This window comes from Lupinus angustifolius, chromosome LG05 (genome assembly GCF_001865875.1).
Source record: "Lupinus angustifolius cultivar Tanjil chromosome LG05, LupAngTanjil_v1.0, whole genome shotgun sequence".
Lineage (NCBI taxonomy): Eukaryota > Viridiplantae > Streptophyta > Magnoliopsida > Fabales > Fabaceae > Lupinus > Lupinus angustifolius.
Genome location: NC_032013.1, coordinates 5359201 through 5380308, shown reverse-complemented (window position 1 = coordinate 5380308; position 21108 = coordinate 5359201). Strand labels below are relative to the sequence as shown.

General features: G+C 33.7%; 1 protein-coding gene across 1 annotated transcript; it reads left to right on the top strand.

The window, feature by feature from the left end:
• Window positions 1273-6699, top strand: LOC109347564 (UDP-glucuronic acid decarboxylase 1-like). The gene is made up of 7 exons (XM_019587481.1): window positions 1273-2006; window positions 3021-3168; window positions 3282-3361; window positions 5040-5123; window positions 5214-5288; window positions 5898-5990; window positions 6224-6699. Exons 1-7 carry the CDS (start codon window positions 1434-1436, stop codon window positions 6431-6433), a joined length of 1263 nt encoding a protein of 420 aa, XP_019443026.1. The 5' UTR covers window positions 1273-1433; the 3' UTR covers window positions 6434-6699.

Below are 21108 nucleotides of genomic sequence, written 5' to 3'. Positions count from 1 at the left end.
TTATTTATAAATACTAATAAGTCATTTAAAAGGTCATTTAATATTTTCGCATACTCTTCAATGATTAGCCTTACAACATACATGTGGTCGTGTAAATAAAACCTCTCAATGTTCAAATTTTATGAGCATTTTAGTTACTCATACATATGGTTTGCTTCTTGCCTTTTAAAAGATTTGTTGTCTAAAGAGCTTCTATAATTTTCTTAATGTTTTTCACTATTTTGCTTCTGATTTGTTGTGTTCGCTTTTTAATTATCTAATATTACAATCAAATTCTTATGTTTCTAAATGTTTAGGCCTTTTAATTCTGTTTTTAATCATTATTTTTTCTCTCTATAATATGTGTTAATATTATGCTTTCAAATCTTTTCATAACTCTCATATGAAAAATACGAGTAACATGTATGTTATTAACCATGTGATTTGCACGGGTAACTTATTAGTTCTTATCAGAAAATATGGACCATAAAGAAAATAAGAGAAGAGAGAAATTGTATGGTTAATTGTAAGATATATCATGTAACCTGAATAAAAATAAAAATTTATTAAACGATATATAACATAACAAGGAACTCATTTTGTGGATCTAATGACAACTAATTTTTTGTGTTAATATGCCTTAATGAATTATATCTCACATGTTCGGCATTCTCTTCAAAAGAAAAACGTGAGACAGTTATAACAGTACCAAACACACCATTAAGAAAATAACATGGAAATGTGGTGATAGATAGGAATATTATATTATATGGTTTTTATATAAAAAATAGTAAGGGTAAAATAGAGAAGAGTGTAATATATATATGTGATGATAGTATAAAAATTTATACACAATCAATATATCATCTATTATTTATTTATATTACTTTTATTTAAAAGTCAATAATAATTAAAAAATGAATGATCAATGACAATATAAAAAACTCTTACACATCAATGTATACATCTTTCTTCTCAATAGAGAACTGTAAATTACACGGTAATTTAGCTTTATTAAGTAGTATAGAATTATAGAAATATTCATTTACTCTCTATATAAGCTCATTATTAAAACATAAATATTTAACACACATTAACTTAAAAATTATAAGCATCCACATATTTAGAAACAATTTTATTTGGATCTAATAGTAATCAAATTGCTGCTATAACAAAATAAACCACACTTTTAGAAAAGTATCCATTTATATTGCTTAATTAATGGAATGGAGCATGTTATTTGCATCCATTTATATTGCTTAATTAATGGCATAGGGCATGTTATTTGCATCTCAAGCTTTCTCTCCTTTTTCCCTCATTATTAGAAACCACAAAACCACCCACTTCATCTAGTTTGCATTTTACGCATCAAAAACACCAATAAATAACCCCATCAATTCTCACTCCATAATTTTCTTATTACCCTTAGTGTGAGAGTGATACATTGATATGAAATGAAGCAACTACACAAACAAACGAGCAAAGACGAAGAAATGCCATCGAGTGCACAGTACTCACCAAAATCACAGAAACACCATAGATCTCTCCCCAGATCCATTAACTACCTCTTAAGAGAACAACGCCTCTTATTCATCCTCATCGGAATCTTCATCGGTTCCATTTTTTTCATAATTCAACCAACTTTATCCCACCTGGGCCCACCGGACACCCATCCATCTCTCCCCGGGTACATATCCACCCGCCGCCGCGACTATTCGAGCCGCGGCGTTGGTCGTGTACCTGTGGGGATCGGGAGCCGGAGGCTGAGAATTGTGGTGACCGGTGGGGCAGGTTTTGTTGGGAGTCATTTGGTTGATAAGCTTATTGGGAGAGGGAATGAAGTGATTGTGATTGATAATTTTTTTACTGGAAGGAAAGAGAATTTGGTGCATTTGTTTGGGAATTCGAGGTTTGAGCTTATTAGACATGATGTGGTTGAACCGATTCTGTTGGAAGTGGATCAGATCTATCACCTTGCTTGTCCTGCTTCACCTGTGCATTATAAGTATAACCCTGTTAAGACCATCATATCCTTTTTTTAATTTGTTTTAATCATAGTTACCTGGTAGTGATACAAGTATCTGGTTTACTTTGGTGCGGTTCGATACATTTTTTTATATTTGAGTTTATGAGACATTTTTTTATGACAAACCTACTATGTGGTCTGGTCAATTAGGTTAGATATGTTTCGGATAAATGAAAGAATTATGTAACTATGGTTTGAATAAGTTGTTCAATTTTTGAGGGACGGAAGTGCCGTCTAGAACCTGGGTACTTAGGGTTTGTTTGCAAGTTGAGTTTTGGAGGGGAGGGTAGGGAAAGGAAATGGAAGACATCCGAGCCATCTCACATGTGTATTACATGGCTCTAAAGCCTTTCCTTTCCATCTAAAAACCTACTCGCAAAGGAACCCTTAGCAGCAGAAATTCAGCCAATCAGGTGACGTGGGAGGAAAGCAATTAGTTAACATTTATTATATGCTCCCAAACTAGATGTGTAACAATTTATATACTCTATTCATAACATTGCTTCACATTTTGTTTGAGATAGGCTCTTCAAAATGTTTATCCATACTCCTTGTTAATCAACCATTTGGAGAGCCAATAGTGTGATTGGACAATTTGGAGAGACAATAATCTCAGTCTTTGTTCTATTACAATGTATTTGGAATTGAATTTGCCTGCATTTTGGAGAAATTTTAGTGATCTCCAAAACTGCATGTGAAATTTTAGTGATCTCCAAAACTGCATGTGAAATTTATGGGTTTCAATTAACTTATTCTGTTTTCAAAAGTGCTTATAACAAATACTTTGTAAGAGAGTTTTTCAAAATAAGTGATTGTTTCTTCAGAAATAATCTTTAAGGGACATGAGCTTAATTTACTCGTGTTTTGCATATAACAGATTGGCAGCATGATGTTTGATTGAGTTTAAAATATTGTACTGAAATTTAAATCCAATTTCGACATTTTAGTGTGTAGTGGTCTAGGAGTAGATAAGAGTTTATCTGGTTTGTGGGATCCTTAACTGTATGTGATTTACAAGACAAATGTGATGGGTACCCTTAATATGTTGGGCCTTGCAAAGAGGATCGGCGCTAGGTTTTTGCTTACTAGTACTAGTGAGGTTTATGGTGATCCTCTGGAGCATCCACAGAAAGAGACCTACTGGGGGAATGTGAATCCAATAGGTGAGCTTCTAAATTCAGCTACCCAGGTGGCACATAAAGATGTAGTGTAGTCTAGTTCACTTTTAACAATGTATTGTGGTTTAGTACATTAAAATTATGTTTAAACAATTTAGGTGAGAGAAGCTGTTATGATGAAGGAAAGCGAACTGCAGAAACGTTAACAATGGATTATCACCGAGGTGCTGGTGTTGAGGTAACTTTCTTACATATATCTTCATTGATCAGGGTTTATGTATGCTACTTAATATCTATTTTATCGGATATGAAATGTTACAGTATACCATTTCCATACTCACTTGATCATTTTTTGCATTCTTCTTTATACATGTTTTTACATGAGAACATGTATCCATTTAACAGTAATTATTTCTCTTTCCCATGCTTACTATTTGGCTGTGATATGAAATGTAAAACACATGGTATTGAACTGGAAAATTGAGCTCAGTCCTCACAACTGAGGAAATTCCAAATTAGAAACTTTTATAAAAACAGCAACCCGCAGCTTGAATTTACATATTCTTACCAACTTGGTCTGCCCATAGGATTTACTAATCATATTAAACTTATACTGATGCATCTATTGTAGTTACAGAGTGATCTAGCCATTCTAATAACATGCACATGAGAGACTGAGGCCCTGAAGACCTATATTGACTATCTGATCTGAATGTTTTTTGTGGATAATTGTTAGTCTAGAGAAATGATGATGTGGAAAGTACAATCCGGAAAAATAAAAGAGAAGAATGTGAAGAGGTTTCCAATATTTTCTGATAAATAATTAAAGAAGTTCTCACAGTAAGTGAGTAACTTGATATTATTCTGTTGAGAACTTAATGAGGAAGTTCAGACATTAAATTCAATTTCCATAAAAAGTTAGGATATGAGTTGGCCATTAAATATTTCTTTTGTGACCTAGAGGTCATACATTCAAATCCTGGAAAGATCCTATTTGCTTGCAATGATAAGGTTGCATACATCTACCTTACCTAGACCCCACTAGGTGGGAGCCTCAGTCCCCTCTTTTTGATGTTGGATTTCAAGTTAAACTGAGCATCCAGTGTTTATTTTTCTGTGAGGCAACTCAGGCAAAAGAAGACCTGTTTGTTCCAAGTCATCTGTTGTAACCATTTCTTGGTTTTCTTTCTTGTTGTCCCACTCCTTTATTTCCTGACTTTAAAACTTTTTATTGGAAAACGGTTGCGATTAATTTTGAGGGAGTAGTGCTGTGTCTTAAAGTACCCTTCCAAGAGTTGGCAAATTTCAATTTCAAGTATAAACCAAAGCAGTTAGCCTATGTTTGACAGAAAGTTATGCTGTTAGTAATGATATCATTTTATGTTTTATTATAAAACCAGCGCAATGATGAATTAATTGTTATCTTACAGTTTTCAATTTTATAGATAACTTTCGCAACAATAGCTTTAAAGTAAGCATAGGTTAAGACCAAAATAGATACAGATAAATCCTTTTCTCTTTTAGCTTATTGGTTGTTGGACTTGGTGTTGCATTCCTTAATGAAATATTGTAATTGATTACTTATTGTATATGTTGGATTAGAATGATCCAAGTTCAATGCATGGTTAATTACATTTTTTTAAATTACACTCCACAACTGCAATTGTGGCCGCAACATTGCAGTTTCAGAGTCTTCGCAACGGCATCGCGACCGCATTGGCTGCATTTTCCCGCAATTGTGATAACAGCAAAATAACTGCAACCACAACCTCAATTTAAAACTCTAATTAATTAGTTATAAACAGGAAAATTAATATTTGCTACAATACCTGTGAGATTAGACTGCCCGTGGTGAACTATGCGTATTACATGTTATTGTCGAGAGTTGATTCTTATCTGGTCTTGCTGCTTTATAGGTCCGTATTGCTCGAATTTTCAACACTTATGGACCCCGCATGTGCTTAGATGATGGGCGTGTTGTTAGCAATTTTGTTGCACAGGTTTGAAGCCTTTTCTTTCCTAATTTAATTTCTGTTCTCTTCTTGACGGGAACTTGTGTTCTTATACTATTTTTTCCTTCTTGTTTACAGGCTATTCGTAAACAACCACTGACTGTATATGGTGATGGGAAGCAAACAAGAAGCTTCCAATATGTCTCTGATTTGGTATATAATAAATATGCTATTTTGTTTAAATTTTTTACATCTCACTGAATTCTTTGTGTTATACGTATGATATACAAAATGTTTTTATATTGCTCTGCGTGACTTGGAGAAATCATCTAAACCTTAGCACATCAATATACACAAGTTTATGATTGAAAGTGACTATAAATCTGAATCAAGTTGTAACTGATGAATGCTATGTTGGAGTTACTGGTTGGGTATAAATTTGTAGTTTAAGCTCAGCAAAAAATTAAAATTATACTTTAAAAAGATCTGCTGTTTCCTAAAACACTCAATGCTTCATGCAACCTGATTCTTTTATCAGAACTTTTTCTTGAGTGAATAATATCATTCAAATAGAAATGGGCTTACTTTTATGAAGTAACCAAGAGAATGCATGAAGCAAAGAGAAACTCATCTATTACTCAGTGATTCAATTCATCTATTGAATAAAAATTGTTTTCTTCTATTTTTTATTTTGGAATGGAAAGCTTATGAATTGGATAAGACCAAATCATAGAGTGATTTGTGATCTCTACTTTCTTCATAAGAATCTTTGCAAAACTGCAATGATGTAATAGTGAACTAAATTTCTTTTCCAATTCACAGGTTAATGGGCTGGTGGCTTTGATGGATGGTGAGCATGTAGGACCTTTCAACCTGGGTAACCCTGGGGAGTTCACCATGTTAGAGCTTGCTCAGGTATCCCATCTTCTTTCCGTGCCGTGCTCTCTCTTGTTTTGGTTTCCCTTTATACTTTTTTCTTCAAGGTTCCAGTCAAATCATGCTGTACATTTTGTTCATTCCCGAAACCGTAGCCAAACATAGGATGTATTAGTTGTCATGAATGACTTTTGGAGCTCATAGAAGTAGGTTGGGATTAAAGTTATTGTTTAATGAACATTCACTCATTGCATCTTTTCTTGATTACACAGGTCGTCAAAGAAACAATTGATTCAAGTGCTACTATAGAATACAAACCAAATACTGCTGATGATCCTCATATGAGGAAGCCAGATATTAGCAAAGCAAAGGAACTTCTGAACTGGGAGCCAAAAGTCCCACTGAGAGAAGGACTGCCTCTTATGGTTAATGATTTCCGAAATCGGATTTTGAATGAAGATGAAGGAAAAGGGATGAAGTAAGCATAGCAACAAACCCTGTATTGTATATGGAGAAGACCATGTCTCCCCTCATCTATGATCAGCATCAACAGAAAGTATCTTTACTACCCTTTTATATTTCAATCATTTATGCTTTGCTTAGCATACAATAGATGTATTTGTTAAATTTTGACAATTCTATTGCTTTCTTGTCTATTATATTAATTAAAAATTGTAGTATTTGATATTATTCTAGCATCATGAAAATGAAAAAAATTCTGTAATCTGTAGAAAAAAAATTGAATTTATGATGTGATGAACTATTAGCTGCTGGTATGGTGTTTGGCTACTACTTGTCATATATGCAGTGGATTATTGCACTTTCATTAATTTTGGACTGAATAATTATTTTTTTAAGATTTATCTGCCTTTTTGATTGAGTAATTACTCCATCCCTCTTGTCCTTATTATATGACATCATCTAGAAGGTTTTGATGATCCTATAAAGACACTTTATATTTTCTATGTAATATTTATTATATTTTCTTTCATTTGTCATTATTAAAAGTTTTGATTATCTCTATTTTTTGTGTTGTTATTAAGACTGGCAATTGATAAGCTACTAAAAGTATCCCCTTTTTTGGGGAAATAATTAATCTCTTTCAGGATTTGCGATTGTCCCTCCCTACAAGTGTCGTTCTTACTAATCGAACCATCAACCTTGGATTCCAGTGGGGCTTTACATTACTAGATCAACGTTTTGTTGACAACTAATAAGTGATATCAAATGATCATAAAATTGTAATTTTATAATATTATAATTTTTAGAAGATCATGAAAAGTAATTATTTTTATTAATATTACAATATTGAAATATAAAAAATTAATATTTTATATAATAATATATTTATACTTTATAAATATTTATTAGATATTCCAGTAATAGAATATCTAAAAAAAATATTTATGATTATGAAATATCTAATATTTATAGAATGTTTAAAACATATTCTAATATTCAATTGCATCCAAAATATCCTATATGAACTCAATTTATTATTTTTGGGATAAAAATCAAAACCGGAGGAAAGAGGTCTTTTGGATGAAAAAGGAGTCAATTGTAAAATTCCAAAAAAAAATTAGCTTTTTATGAATACATTGGCAATAACTTATCAAAAAGAGAATTGTTTAAAATAGGGGTGAGTATGGGCTGGGTTGGGACGGGTTAAGGTTTGTCCTTACCCAACCCTAAATATTGGTCGGGTCACTTTTTTGAATCCGGACCCGGCACTAAACCCAAAGTTTACCCAACCCTAAATAACAACTTGGTCAGCATTTAAACCTGACCCTAGACTCGATTAAATATAATGCATACTTACTTATTTTAGATAAAGACTTCTCAATATTATTTATTATTATAAATATGTAGTTTGATATATAAAATGATATATTTATATATATTATTAATCATGTATATATTATGGAAAAATTAAAAGAATAAATGATACTTTCGATCAAAAAGGTGTCATTACTATATACAAATTTGAGTAAAAACATATACAAACATGATAAGCGAATAACCCTAGGATGGGATGAGTCGGGTCATGTTTGGTCCCTACCCGCCTCTAAATATTGACCGAGTCTATTTTTTGACCCGAACCCAGACCCGATCAGATCCGACTCTATTTAGACCTGATTATGATCGGACCGTGCTGAGTGAATGGGTAGAGCCAGGTCCTGCTCGCCTAGTTTAGAGCATGCACAATGTACTATGGAGATGGAATAGTTGTCCTTTGGTTATGATATTATATTATATTGATACGTACAATTTATTAAAAATATATTAGATAGGATATGGAGTGATGTTACTTATTTTCATCTAAAGTTAGTTGGCTGCTAAGTTTATTTTTACTTTTATTTTGATCGGTACTTCTAATTTTATTTTTATTCTTATTTTGATGTGCACTACTAAGTTTATTACTTTTTTTTTCTCGATGAACTAACTAAGTTTATTACTATGGCTTTAGTGAATGTACAATTTCTAATTATCTAAGTGACACATTATCTTATCTTATCCAAGAGTCATTCATTGACCTATAAGTTGATGTTCATGTGCTGCTACATTCAAGTTAGAAAGACCAAGAGAAATTCAATTCATAATATTCTTTTTACTCTAATTTTGTACATAAAGTATCATATCTTTCTGGTTTAGATAAATATGTTTTCCATTGTAAAAGAGAAAGATGATTGGGAGGTGGGAATAAGCCAACTGCACAATAACAATAAACAATTTAACCCATCTGTCTCCATTGTAATGTTACTAGTCTAGCACAACCATCTAAGGCTTTGTTTGCGATGGCTTTGGAAAGTGTTAGGGTTGAAACCCTAGCGGACAAAAAAACTCAAGGATTCTAAGACTAGTTCAATAATAAGAAAAGATGCAATTTTATTCACAGGCTTTGATCAGCATCAAAACACTTATATAGTATTGGGGAAAGATTGTGCGCTATCTAACACTAAGCCCAATGTATTTAGTAACATTAAAATTAAATTAACTTGCAACTCCTCCTTAGACAATATAGTCTTTAAAGTTAACAGGGGTTTAATATTTCTTTTAAGTCTGACTTTATCATTGAAGTTGTAGTTGGCCCACGCAGTTCAACATTGTCCGGTTCTGCAAGGACAACCTTGTCCTCAACGTTGTGTTTCGTGTGTGGTTGACCAGGGAGTTTGGGTGTGCTATCACGCATGTTCCCTATCATAGTTCCACATGTATCTAGGGATGATAATAGGTACTCAGACCCGTGAGTACGCGCAAAAGATATCCATAATGGGTCAGGTCTGGTTCCGTATTTTTGGACTCGTGGGTAATTGAGATCCAAAATTTTAAGACTCGATGTTGGATGAGTTTGAGTTTGGGCAATGAGGCATCTGGACCTGCTATTCCTTCCTAAATATATATATATTGTTAATTCATTAATATGATTGATATTTGTTAAACAATGACGATTTTACATTGTTAAGTAGTGATATGATATTATGTTGTTAATTGATATGTGTAATCTAATATTATGTTGATTGAACAATTCTTATTAAATCAATTTTACATCATAACATTGAAATAATCAATTTAAAATGTGTTTAAAACTTTAAATTGTGATTTATATTTTTTTCTCTTGTTGATTATCTAAATAACATATAAGATTGAAGGAAACAAACACACAATTACATAAATTACTCACAATTATTTTTAATGTTTTTGAATTTGTGGGTACCTGCAGATCCGCTGGGTACCCAAGGACCCGTGAGTAGCAGGACAAGTATGGGGCAGATCTGGGTCCAAAGATAAAGCAATGGGGCGGGTCCGAGTAATGCACTACTGGATCCAACCAGACCCATTGTCATCCCCACGTGAATCGCGAGTGGGGTTGAGGATTGGCTTGTCATTGGGTGAACCGTGTGAGGTCTGTTGTAGTTTTGTTGGTTTAATTGTCTCGAGCAATGCTCCTTGGGAAACCATGGTCTGCTTTAATATAGATTGTGTACTTTTTGAGTTATTTCGTATGCACTACTTAGAGTACAGTCAGCATTTGCACATGGTGTAATATATGGGTAAAGAGAGAGTGGAAGATTTTGGTAATTAATTGGAATTTGATTGGGGATTTGAGAGGAATTAATGAGACAACTGGCCCTCTCACATGGTTTTGGCAAAACCATATGCCCCTTATTGTGTGATTTGGAGAAAGAGTGATTTGGGCATTGTGTAGATATAGTAATGCATTTTGAAGTCCGTGTAATATCATTTGGGTTCTCCAACAATGTAATAATTTCGGAATTTAGACTAAGAGGTGTATTTTGAGACTGTGATCCTTATTTATTCTTCATTGTGTGCTTGGTGTTTCTATTGCTCTTACAAAAGTCAAAATATATTGTGTTTTTCCTTCCTATGTGTTTTTTAGTCTTTTTGTTGTTTCATTATATTTTTCTTTTTCTATTGGTCTATCTCCATAGTCACAGTTTTTTGCTTCCAATGACTCAATCTGGTCATGCTAACTGTGGAAGGGCTTCAGTAGAGATACATGGAAAACATTATGTATCTATGAGGTAGAAGGCAAGTCGCATTTATATGTTGCATTCCTGATCCTATGTAGCATCCTAAAAGGATTATGGTAGTGTTTGGACAACTTCTGTGATCGGCAGTGAGCCACAATGGTCTATCTATGTGGTTGTAAACAAAGTAAAACCAATGAGTCTGGTTTAAAGGTACGTTCCTTTCTATGAGTATCAACATATAATTTCATCCTCTGTTTAGCCCTATATAAATTTGCTCGTCAAGATATTCAGAGATCTTTCTTCTGACACATGATATCGTCAAGGTTCTTGTCCAAAGTTCGGCCAGAGAGGTAACCCCGCACTATTAGTGGGTTCCATCCATACAACGTTAGGAATGGAGACATAATCATAGCCGAATGTTTACATGTGTTGTACTAATATGCCACAAAATGAAGTAGACAGAAACATTGTGTCGATTGTTCAGCCTTCAAAAATTGAAGGTAACCCTCTAAACAATGATTTACCATTTTACTTTGTTCATCCGACTCGAGGTGGTATGTCATATTGAAGCAAAGGCAAGTACCTGGAGTTTGAAAAACTTCATCCAGAACTTACTCAAAAAGAGTGGGTCCTGATCTGAGACAAGAGATTTTCGGAACACCATGTAGTCTGTAGATTTCTATGGCACTCATAAGCTAATTTGGTTGTCATGAACTTGCTAGGTAAGGCCACAAAGTGTACGCACTTCATTAAACGGTCAACGACCACCCAAATAACTGTATGACCGCCTGATGGTGGTAGATGCGTTATATAGTCTATCGAAATGTTATCTTAGACTTGTTGAAGTATCGAAAAAGGTTGCAATAGTCCAGCCTATAGTTCTCATAATGTTACACAACCACACATCACTCAATTTCTCCAAGTACCTATATCATTCATGCCAAAATTCCTGGTCCTGGTTGGAATCGTGGAGCACATTTACTATACTAGACTATGCAAGGCAACTCTAATCACCTTGCAACAACAAACGTTCCATATTCCTTTCTATTTACTACCTATATAATGACTTGATGTTGTATTAGACATCAAATGGTTGAGTATCCTAGAATCTGTAACTTCTGACTTTGTCATACCCTCTATGACCTTCACCTATGACCATAAGCCTATCATCCTGACTAGACAACAACATTATACCCCAACACTAGCCATATTCCACCAACTCAAGCGCCTAACACCCGTTGATGTCATTATAGACAATTTTTGTGTGACAATGTCACCTACAACACTAGACAACTCACAAAACCTCTCAATATATCACTCCTTCACGGAACCACAAAACAACAACAATACAGCCCTAAAACCCTTATAGACTAATTTTCAACAATATTTCAAACACCAATTGGATTGCCTCCTCAAAGGCCTCACGACCATAAAATTTTAATATTTCCTGATAACCTACCCATGAATGTTAAGCCATATCATTACCTGCATTCACAAAAAGAGGTCATGACATCATTACTAGCAAAAATGCTACAAGCTAGAATCGTAGTCCCTAGTGTTTCTATGTCAACTACCTCAATCTCAATGTCATTATTGTGAAGAATCGTTTTCCAATACCACTATTAATGAGTTGCTCGTTAAATTAGCTAGTACCCAATTTTTTTCAAAAATTGATTCAAGGGAAAGGTACCACTTAAACAAAATGGATCCGGTAAATACCCAAAAAATTGCATTTAGTATAGTGGATGGACATTACAAGTTTCTGGTCATGCAATTCAGACTAACCAGCAAACCATATACATTTTAGGCCGTGATGAATAACTTGTTACATCTATACTTCGGAAAATTTGTATTGGTATTTTTTGATGATATCTTGATTTATAGTAACTCTTTAAGTGCACACAGAGAACACTTATAGTTGATTTTATCCCTATTATTTAAGCATATTTTTTTTCAAAATTATCTAAGTGTGTCTTTGGTGTGCATAGCATGGATTATTCGGGTTACATTTTATCCAGCGCAAGTGTGCAACCAGATTCGGAAAAGATTCAGGCCACTATGGAATGGCCCAAATTGGAATTGATTACAACAATGAGACTTTGTAGGCCTCACCGAGTTTTATTGCCGCTTAATCAAACAATATGCTTCACATGCCGCTCATGTCACTGATTTACTAAAGTTGAGAAATTTTACATGTAGCATAACTGCTCAAAAGGCATTTGAAAAATTAAAAAAGCATAATGACAACAACTCTAGTTTTGACTCTGCCCAATTTCACTCAATCCTTCAATGTTGAAATTGATGCTTTTGATATTGCAATAGATGTTGTTTTATCCCAAGAAGGCCATCCAATTTCTTATTTCAGTAAAAAATAATAGTTAGAATGCAAGCAGCATCCACATATGTAACAGAAATGTATGCAGTAATGAGCAACAAAAATGGGCGACTAAATTACAAGGATTTGAATACAAACGTTTTCCTATTTAGGGAGGGAGAATAGAGCCACAAATAGTTTATCTGGATCGCACACTTCATGGCCTTACCCAGTTAGTTCACAAAGTGTGGAAAATCCGTTAAGCAGTCAAAGACCACCCAAATAATTGTATGACCGCCTAATATTGGTAGATACATTATGAAGTCCATCGAAATGTCCTCCCTTGAGAGTTGTGTCATATAATGTACTACCTAAAGATTGGATTAAGATATATTAATACTATCAGGTGAGTGAAGCCCCAAAAGAGAAATGACTATCATCGAGTTAGTGTATCGATAAAGTGAAAGAAGTCATGGATATTGACCCTTAAAGGGACCAAAATGTTAAGGGTCCCATATTGGGTAGCATAACAAAATCAATGTGGTACATAAGCCGAAATGCTCTTTCACCTAATAGGCTATTCTTTTGGCGTCATTTTGAGTAAAAACATTAACTACTATACCCCGGTCCCTCAGGTCCAATGGGTGCACCTAACTGTTCCCAGTTCAATTGGAACAGAAGTCGCCAACATTCATTGGTGGGGAGTTGGACTGAGGTCTCCCTATTGGACTATGGTAATCATAAAAGAGTCATCATTGTTTAGGAGTTGGAGAAAGAGAGGGAAAAGTTTTAGAGATTTCCTAGATCCTTCTAAAACCCTCCACCATTTTCATGGATCCCCCAAATTGAGATTTTTTTGGAGTCAAACATGTCAAAAATACACAAATGCCTTTCATAAAATTTTATAATTATCTTTTATTACATTTCCCATTGTTAGTTAGATTATTAAATAAAGAATAAAAATTATTTTTGAATTATCATTACTTTAGTTTCCTCCCATCTAATTTCATACTCCCAAACAAGAGAGAGATTTGTCTTTCTTTCCCATTTCCTTCCTCCTCCATCCTTGCCCCTTGATCCCTCTCCTTCCATTTCCCTCATAAATCTCAAATATATTCAAAGGAAATGCTTATTTCAAGGAATAAAATTACATTCATAGGAAGCACATTCCCATGAATGATATTACTGGGAGTGATCCCATAATAATTTAGTAAACATGTTTGGTTGAAATTTGAGAATTCGTGGAAATGACTTCAAAGTTTGTTTGGTCGATGATGTATATTCTTGGGAATATATGTTATAATTCCTAAGATACCCTTAAAATACTTTTATTGTAGATAAAATAATTGAATTGTACATTAGTTGATTAGAACATGTGTGGAGGAGACCGTTATAAGCTCATGTAAGGAGAGAAAATCAAATAACGGTTTCCAATTTCTAGAGAAAGATAGAGATCAAGAAACAATGTAGGCAAAATCATTTAGATATTAATTCTTTGTCAATAAACATAATTTATGTAGAATATTATAACATTATTTGATTCATGTAGCTAACCTTTCCTATTAGTTGAAAGATTTGATTGTTATAATTGTTAAAAAATTAAATGAAAAACACTACTATTCAATAGTTTATTATAATAAATGGCTATATAAAATATTTAAGGTTTATTAGGTTGATATTTTTAAAAAGTATACAATTGTAAAAAGTAATATTATACAAAACATACTATTATTAATTATTATCATAATTTGCATTTATGTAACATGACTATTTTATTATTGTACTAGTTATATACATATTACATTTATGGAAAATTATTTTTGTTAGATTGTTAATGTAGGGTGTGCGTGGTATTTTTGTAGTTTCATTATGTTATTACAACGAGAGTATAATATACCCACCTTTGGAGGTGAGAATGAAAAGAGAGCAAAATATGAATCAATTATTTTCTTGAGAATAACTCTTTCTTTGGAATATTTTATCAAAACTTGAAAAAAATAAAGGAACATGTTATTCCTATATTCACATTCTCACGAGTAACCCAAGATCTTTTGAAACAAACACCCCTAACAATTTGTTTGCAATTTGAGTTTTGAAGGGGAATGAAGGGAAAAGAAGACATTCAAGTCATATCACATGCATATTTCATGACTTTAAAGTCTTCCATTTCCCTCTAAAAACCAACTTGGAAATGAACCCTAAGGAGGTGTTTGTTTCAAGGATCTGGAGTCATTCTTGGAATGTGAACCTGAGAATAACATGTTCTCATGTTTGTTTCAAGTTTTGAAAAAACGTTCCAAGGATAGAGTTATTCCCAAGAATGTAATATGTTCATGATTTGCTCTCTTTTTATTCCCACCTCCAAATTTGGGTATATTATATTCTCATTATAATGGCATGATAAAATTACAAAAATATCAATCTAACTCCCATCTCACCTTTCCACTAAGGCCCTACATTCAGAATCTAACAAAAAAATCTCCATAAATGCAATATGTATATAATTAGTACAACAATAAAATAGTCATGCCACATAAATGCAAATTATGATAATAATTAATAATAGTAGAAAATATGTTTTGTATAACATTGTTATCCTACGATTGTATACTTTTTTAAGAAGATTAACCTAAGGCCCTACATTCAGAAATACAAAAATATCATATTCTCATTATAATGGCATGATAAAATTACAAAAATATCAATCTAACTCCCATCTCACCTTTCCACTAAGGCCCTACATTCAGAATCTAACAAAAAAATCTCCATAAATGCAATATGTATATAATTAGTACAACAATAAAATAGTCATGCCACATAAATGCAAATTATGATAATAATTAATAATAGTAGAAAATATGTTTTGTATAACATTGTTATCCTACGATTGTATACTTTTTAAGAAGATTAACCTAATAAACCTTAAATATTTTATATAACAATTTGTTAAAAAACATAATAAATGGTAATGTTCTTCGTTTAATTTTTTTAACAATTGCAACAACCAAACCTTTATACTAATAGGAGAGATCAACTACATGAATCGAACAACGCTATTATGTTCTACATAAATCGTATTCATTGATAAAAGTTGATATTTAAATAATTTTGCCAAGTGTTTTTTGCTCATATTGATGACAACCTCTAAGGGGTTGCCTTAGAATTAGGATCGTTTTAGCTTGAAGTCTTGACCTTTTTAAGTTGTAATTCGGTTTTGGTGAATTATGGAGAATTTGGGGTTGTTTTGGTGAGGGAAATGGAAAAGATTAGAAAGGGTAAGTGCCACAAGCAAGAATTGATAAGCTAGTGTTATTTGCCACAAGCTAGAAAGCTTGATAAAAATACATCAATGGTGGCCACAGCCAACAATGGAGATTTTTAGGAGAATGATCTCAACTAAAATAAACACAAGGTTTTCTCAAAATCAAACTTTCTTTATTAATGAATAAGCCAAAGCTATAAATAGGCAATCTACCTTGGCTGAAGTAAACTAAAGATAAGTCTAAAGATAAAATCCTTATCATCTTTGAATTCTAAAAGATAATATCTTATTTAATCAAATCTGAAATGCAAACGAAAATCCTAACTAATCCTAAGATAATGTGAAGATGATGAAATTTAAAATCCTAAATTATAAAATAGATAAGATCTAATTCAATCTGGTTGGTTTGTTGAAAAGGTAATGTTTGGCTAAGTTGGTCAAAATAAACCTATCTTTACTTGAATCATTGATTGTAGTTGCCCAACCTCTTAACTTTATCTCATTTGATTTAATCAATTTATTCCTAAGTCTACATGAGAATGAATTCTCATTTTTTCATAATAATAAAAATAACCTAAGTTTAAAATAGATCCTATGGACATAAATGTCATTCCTTCTTTTAATCTCCAGGGTCAATTGAGTCTTTTGTGACCTTCAAGATTGTTGATCTGGCTTTGGCCCTAGTCATAGAACCTTCATGACTTCTCTTGCCCTTGGAATCAAAGGTTTCCCTAGGAGGGTTTACATCATCCCCTTCCCCTTCAAGTGAATTCATCCTCAAATTGTCTTCAATCTTAACTTCATTTCTATCCTTGGCATGATCTTTCAAAGAATGGCTAAGTTTAGAAAAAATTTCAGCCTTGAGAGGATGTACTTCTCCTTGAATAGGTTCGGCCACCTCTTTGTTTTTGGCCTCACCTTTCTTTTTCTCTTCTTCAATCTTAGCCCTTAGCCTCTTTTGGTCCTCATGGACTTGTTTAAGGCTTAGAAGGGCTAAAACCACCTTGTGACCATGGTGCATAAATGAAACCTTGTTGGTGAAACCATCATGACTAGTTTTCTTTTCATATTGTCATGGTCTCCCCAACAACATGTGGCTAGCCTCCATTGGGGCCACATCACATAAGACCTCATCATGGTACTGCCCTATGGAGAAGGGTACCATGACTTGTCTATCCACAACCAACTCTCCCACATCATTTAACCATTAGAGTCGGTAAGGGGTTGGGTGTGGTTTAGTTTCAAGGTCTAGTTTTGACACTAGCCTTTGACTAACCATATTTGTGCAGCTACCACCATCAATGATTAAGGTGCACACCTTGCCTTGGACCAAGCATCTTGAGTGAAACAAGTTGAACTTTTGGCCCTCCTCATGCCTTTTGACTTGGCTACCCAAGAGCCTCATCATCATCAAAATGTCACCTTCAGGCATGAAAACATTCTCATCACAATCCTTTTCACTAGATGGTTTATATTGGGACTCAATGACACCATTAGTGATCACCATTATCCTTTTTGTAGGACATGGTGAGGCAATGTGATCATGGCCAAGGCACTTGAAACACTTCACGTTTATAGTCCTTCCACTAGCGTCCACGGCTGGTTGGTTGGTTTTGTGGCTGCCCATGACCTCCTTAGCCTTAGTGCTCTCCCTTTTCTGCTCATCCTTCCAAGAGTGGGACCTTGAAGTACTAGAGGAGTACTTAGACTTCTTCCTCTTAATTTGCTGCTATACTTTAATGGCTTTCTGAACTAAGTCATATAGTTCTACATAGAATTGCAATTCCACCATATCCTGGATTTCTTGATTCAGTCCATGAAGAAACCTAGCCATTGTTGCTTCACGGTCCTCATTGAGGTTGGACCTAAGCAAGTCTAACTCCATGGCCTTGAAATATTCATCCACTATTTGGGATCCTTGAGTGAGCCTTTGTAGCTTATTGTGCACATCTCTCTGGTAAGAACGAGGTACAAACCTCCTTCTCATTGTTCTCTTCATTTAAGCCCATGTGTCAATAGTTACATCTTCACATCTCACTCTATCCTTTTGGTGCTGATCCCACCAAACCATAGCATACTCTTGAAATTCAAGGGCTACCACCTTGACTTTCTTAGCCTCCGAATAGTTATGACAATTGAAGACTTGTTCCATCTTCAACTCCCATGCCAAATAAGCTTCTGGATCACTCATCCCCAAAAAGCTAGGGACTTTGATCTTAACACCATCCAGATCTCCTCTAGGCTCACAGTTTGGACTACCACTTGCACCATCTCTATGTCTCCTTTGCCCACGGGTTAGGCTAACATGACCACGGCCAGGGCTGCCATGATCTCCATGCCTCATTTTGTGGCCATGGTTTGGTTCATCATGGCCACGACCGTCATGCCTCCTTTCACTATCATAGGCACTTGAGGAATTATGTCTATCCTCATGCCTTTTATGTCTTGGCCTCTCCTCTCTAGGCCTTCTCCTCCTCCTTTCATGGCCACTTGATTCACCATGTCTTTGTTCATCCAGCCGCCTATCACAATGAATTCTCAAATCCTGCAATTGTTTTTGAAGAGTTTGGAATTCAGTATTCATCATGTTTTCAAGCATCACTGTTAGGGAGGCTGATCTGGGTGAGATCGCGGGACTCCTCTATGGACTTGACATTTTCAAGCTTAAATGTAGCTCTGATACCACTTGATTACAACCTCTAGGGGGCTGCCTTAGAATTAGGGTCGTTTTAGCTTGAAGTCTTGACCTTTTTAAGTTGTAATTCGGTTTTGGTGAATTATGGGGAATTTGTCATTGTTTTGGTGAGGGAAATGGAAAAGATTAGAAGGGGAAGCGCCACAAGCAAGAATACTTGATAAGCTATTGTTATGCGCTGCATGCTAGGAAGCTTGATAAGAATTCATCAATGGTGGTCACAACCAACAATGAAGATTTTTAGGAGAATTATCTCGACTAAAATAAGCATAAGGTTTTCTCAAAATTAAACTTGTATTATTAATGACTAAGCCAAAGCTATAAATAGGCAATCTGCCTTGGCTAAAATAAACTAAAGATAAGTCTAAAGATAAAATCCTAATTATCTTTGAATACTAAAATATAATATCCTATTTAATCAAATCTGTAATGCAAACGAAAATCCTAACTAATCCTAAGATAATGAAATTTAAAATCCTAAATTATCAAATAGATAAGATCTAATCCAATTTGGTTCGTTTGTTGAAAAGATAATGTTTGGCTAAGTTGGTCAAAACAAATCTATCTTTACTTGAATCCTTAATTGTAGCTGTCCAACCTCTTAACTTTATCTCATTTAATTTAATCAATTTATTCCTAAGTCTACATGAGAATGAATTCTCATTTATTCATAACAATAAAAATAACCTAAGTTTAAAATAGATCCTAAGGACATAAATGCCCTTCCTTCTTGTAATCTTCAGGGTCAATTGAGTCTTTTATAACCTTCTAGGTTGTTGATTTGGCTTTGGCCCTAGTCATAGGACCTTCATGACTTCTCTTGTCCTTGGAATCAAAGGTTGCCCTAGGAGGGTTTACATCACCTATCTTTCTCTAGAAATTGGACTAACCTCCATTTGATCCACTCTTCTTATAGTAGCTTATAATAGTCTCCTTCACACATGTTCAAATCACCTAAGACACAATTTTATCAAATTTTCTACATTATGAGTATTTTAGGAATTATGACATTTATTCCTAGGAATATATATCATCAACTAAACAAACTTTGAAATCATTTCCATGAATTTTCAATTTTCAATTTTCAACCAAACTTGTTATTAAAATATCCAGGAACAACAATCCTAATAATAACAATTCACGGGAATATGGTTCCCAAGAATATAACTCTATTCCTTGAAATAAACATTGCGTAAGGAAAATAAACTAAACTGGCTAACCCATGTGTCATTAGTTTTTTGTTTTAAAAAATACAACAAACAATGTATTTCTCATATCGCATAATTCATTTATCCACATCATACTCATATTTGTTTTTGAAATACATGCCGACGTAACATAATTAAAGCGTAATTTTGTAATCGCTAGGATTTAAGGTACATTTTCTTTTCACGCTTCATATATTATAATTGTGAGGATTTCATATATTATAATCTTCATTATAAACTAATTTTTTATATTTATTGTTTTTATATATAACTTTGTGTAGTATTTGTTTTAAATTAATTAATTATTTTAGTTGTCCAAATAAACTAATTTGAGTTGAACCGAATAGTTCATAAACTTTAACTAAACAGTTGGTGAAGTTAGCATGTTCTATTCGACTCATTTTCAACCCTAAATATGAGAGTCACTTGTTGTTACAAATGAAACAACAAGCAAAGAAAATGAATCCAAAGTTAGCATGCTTGTTAGAAAATACCATTTGTTCAAAATGGAAGAATATGGTAAAACATTGGCTAGATGTATGGAAGATTTTAAACCAATGGGTGAAGTCTCTGGGAGAACTTTATAAGGCTAGGGATACATTCAAAAGATCCTCATAAGTCTACCAAATAAGTGGAGACTACTTGTGGTTATTGTGCCCCTAGCCAAAGACCTCCCTACAATGAAGCTTGATGAACTTCTGGAACTCTTCAAATCCATAAACAAGAAAGAAAATAATCTATTGCCTTCAAGGAAAGAAAAGAAGTCTACGAAAAAAGCTATCTCAAAGTAGAAGATTCTTCTAGTGAATTAGATTGATCAGAATGAGACAAGTTTGAAGAAGAATATAATGAAGTGTTTCTTCAAAAAAATATTTGGAAAGGGCAACTAGTATCCTCACTTGATTGAACATCTAATCAAACGTGTAGAGGAAAGTGAAAAAGTTATTTTAGCAATGACACCGACATTAACATGAAAACACCAGCAATAAGTCCAATAATGAAATATCTCTATTTATTGATAAAAAATATATATATGAATGAGTAGGGCCCACTTAACTTATTCATCATTGTAACCATCAATTCCATAGACATACTATTCACTAATTTAAACCATGGAATTTTTCTAGAATTAATGGTTAGGTTGAAGAGTAAGTTTAGTAAGGAGATCCCTGCCCTATATATATA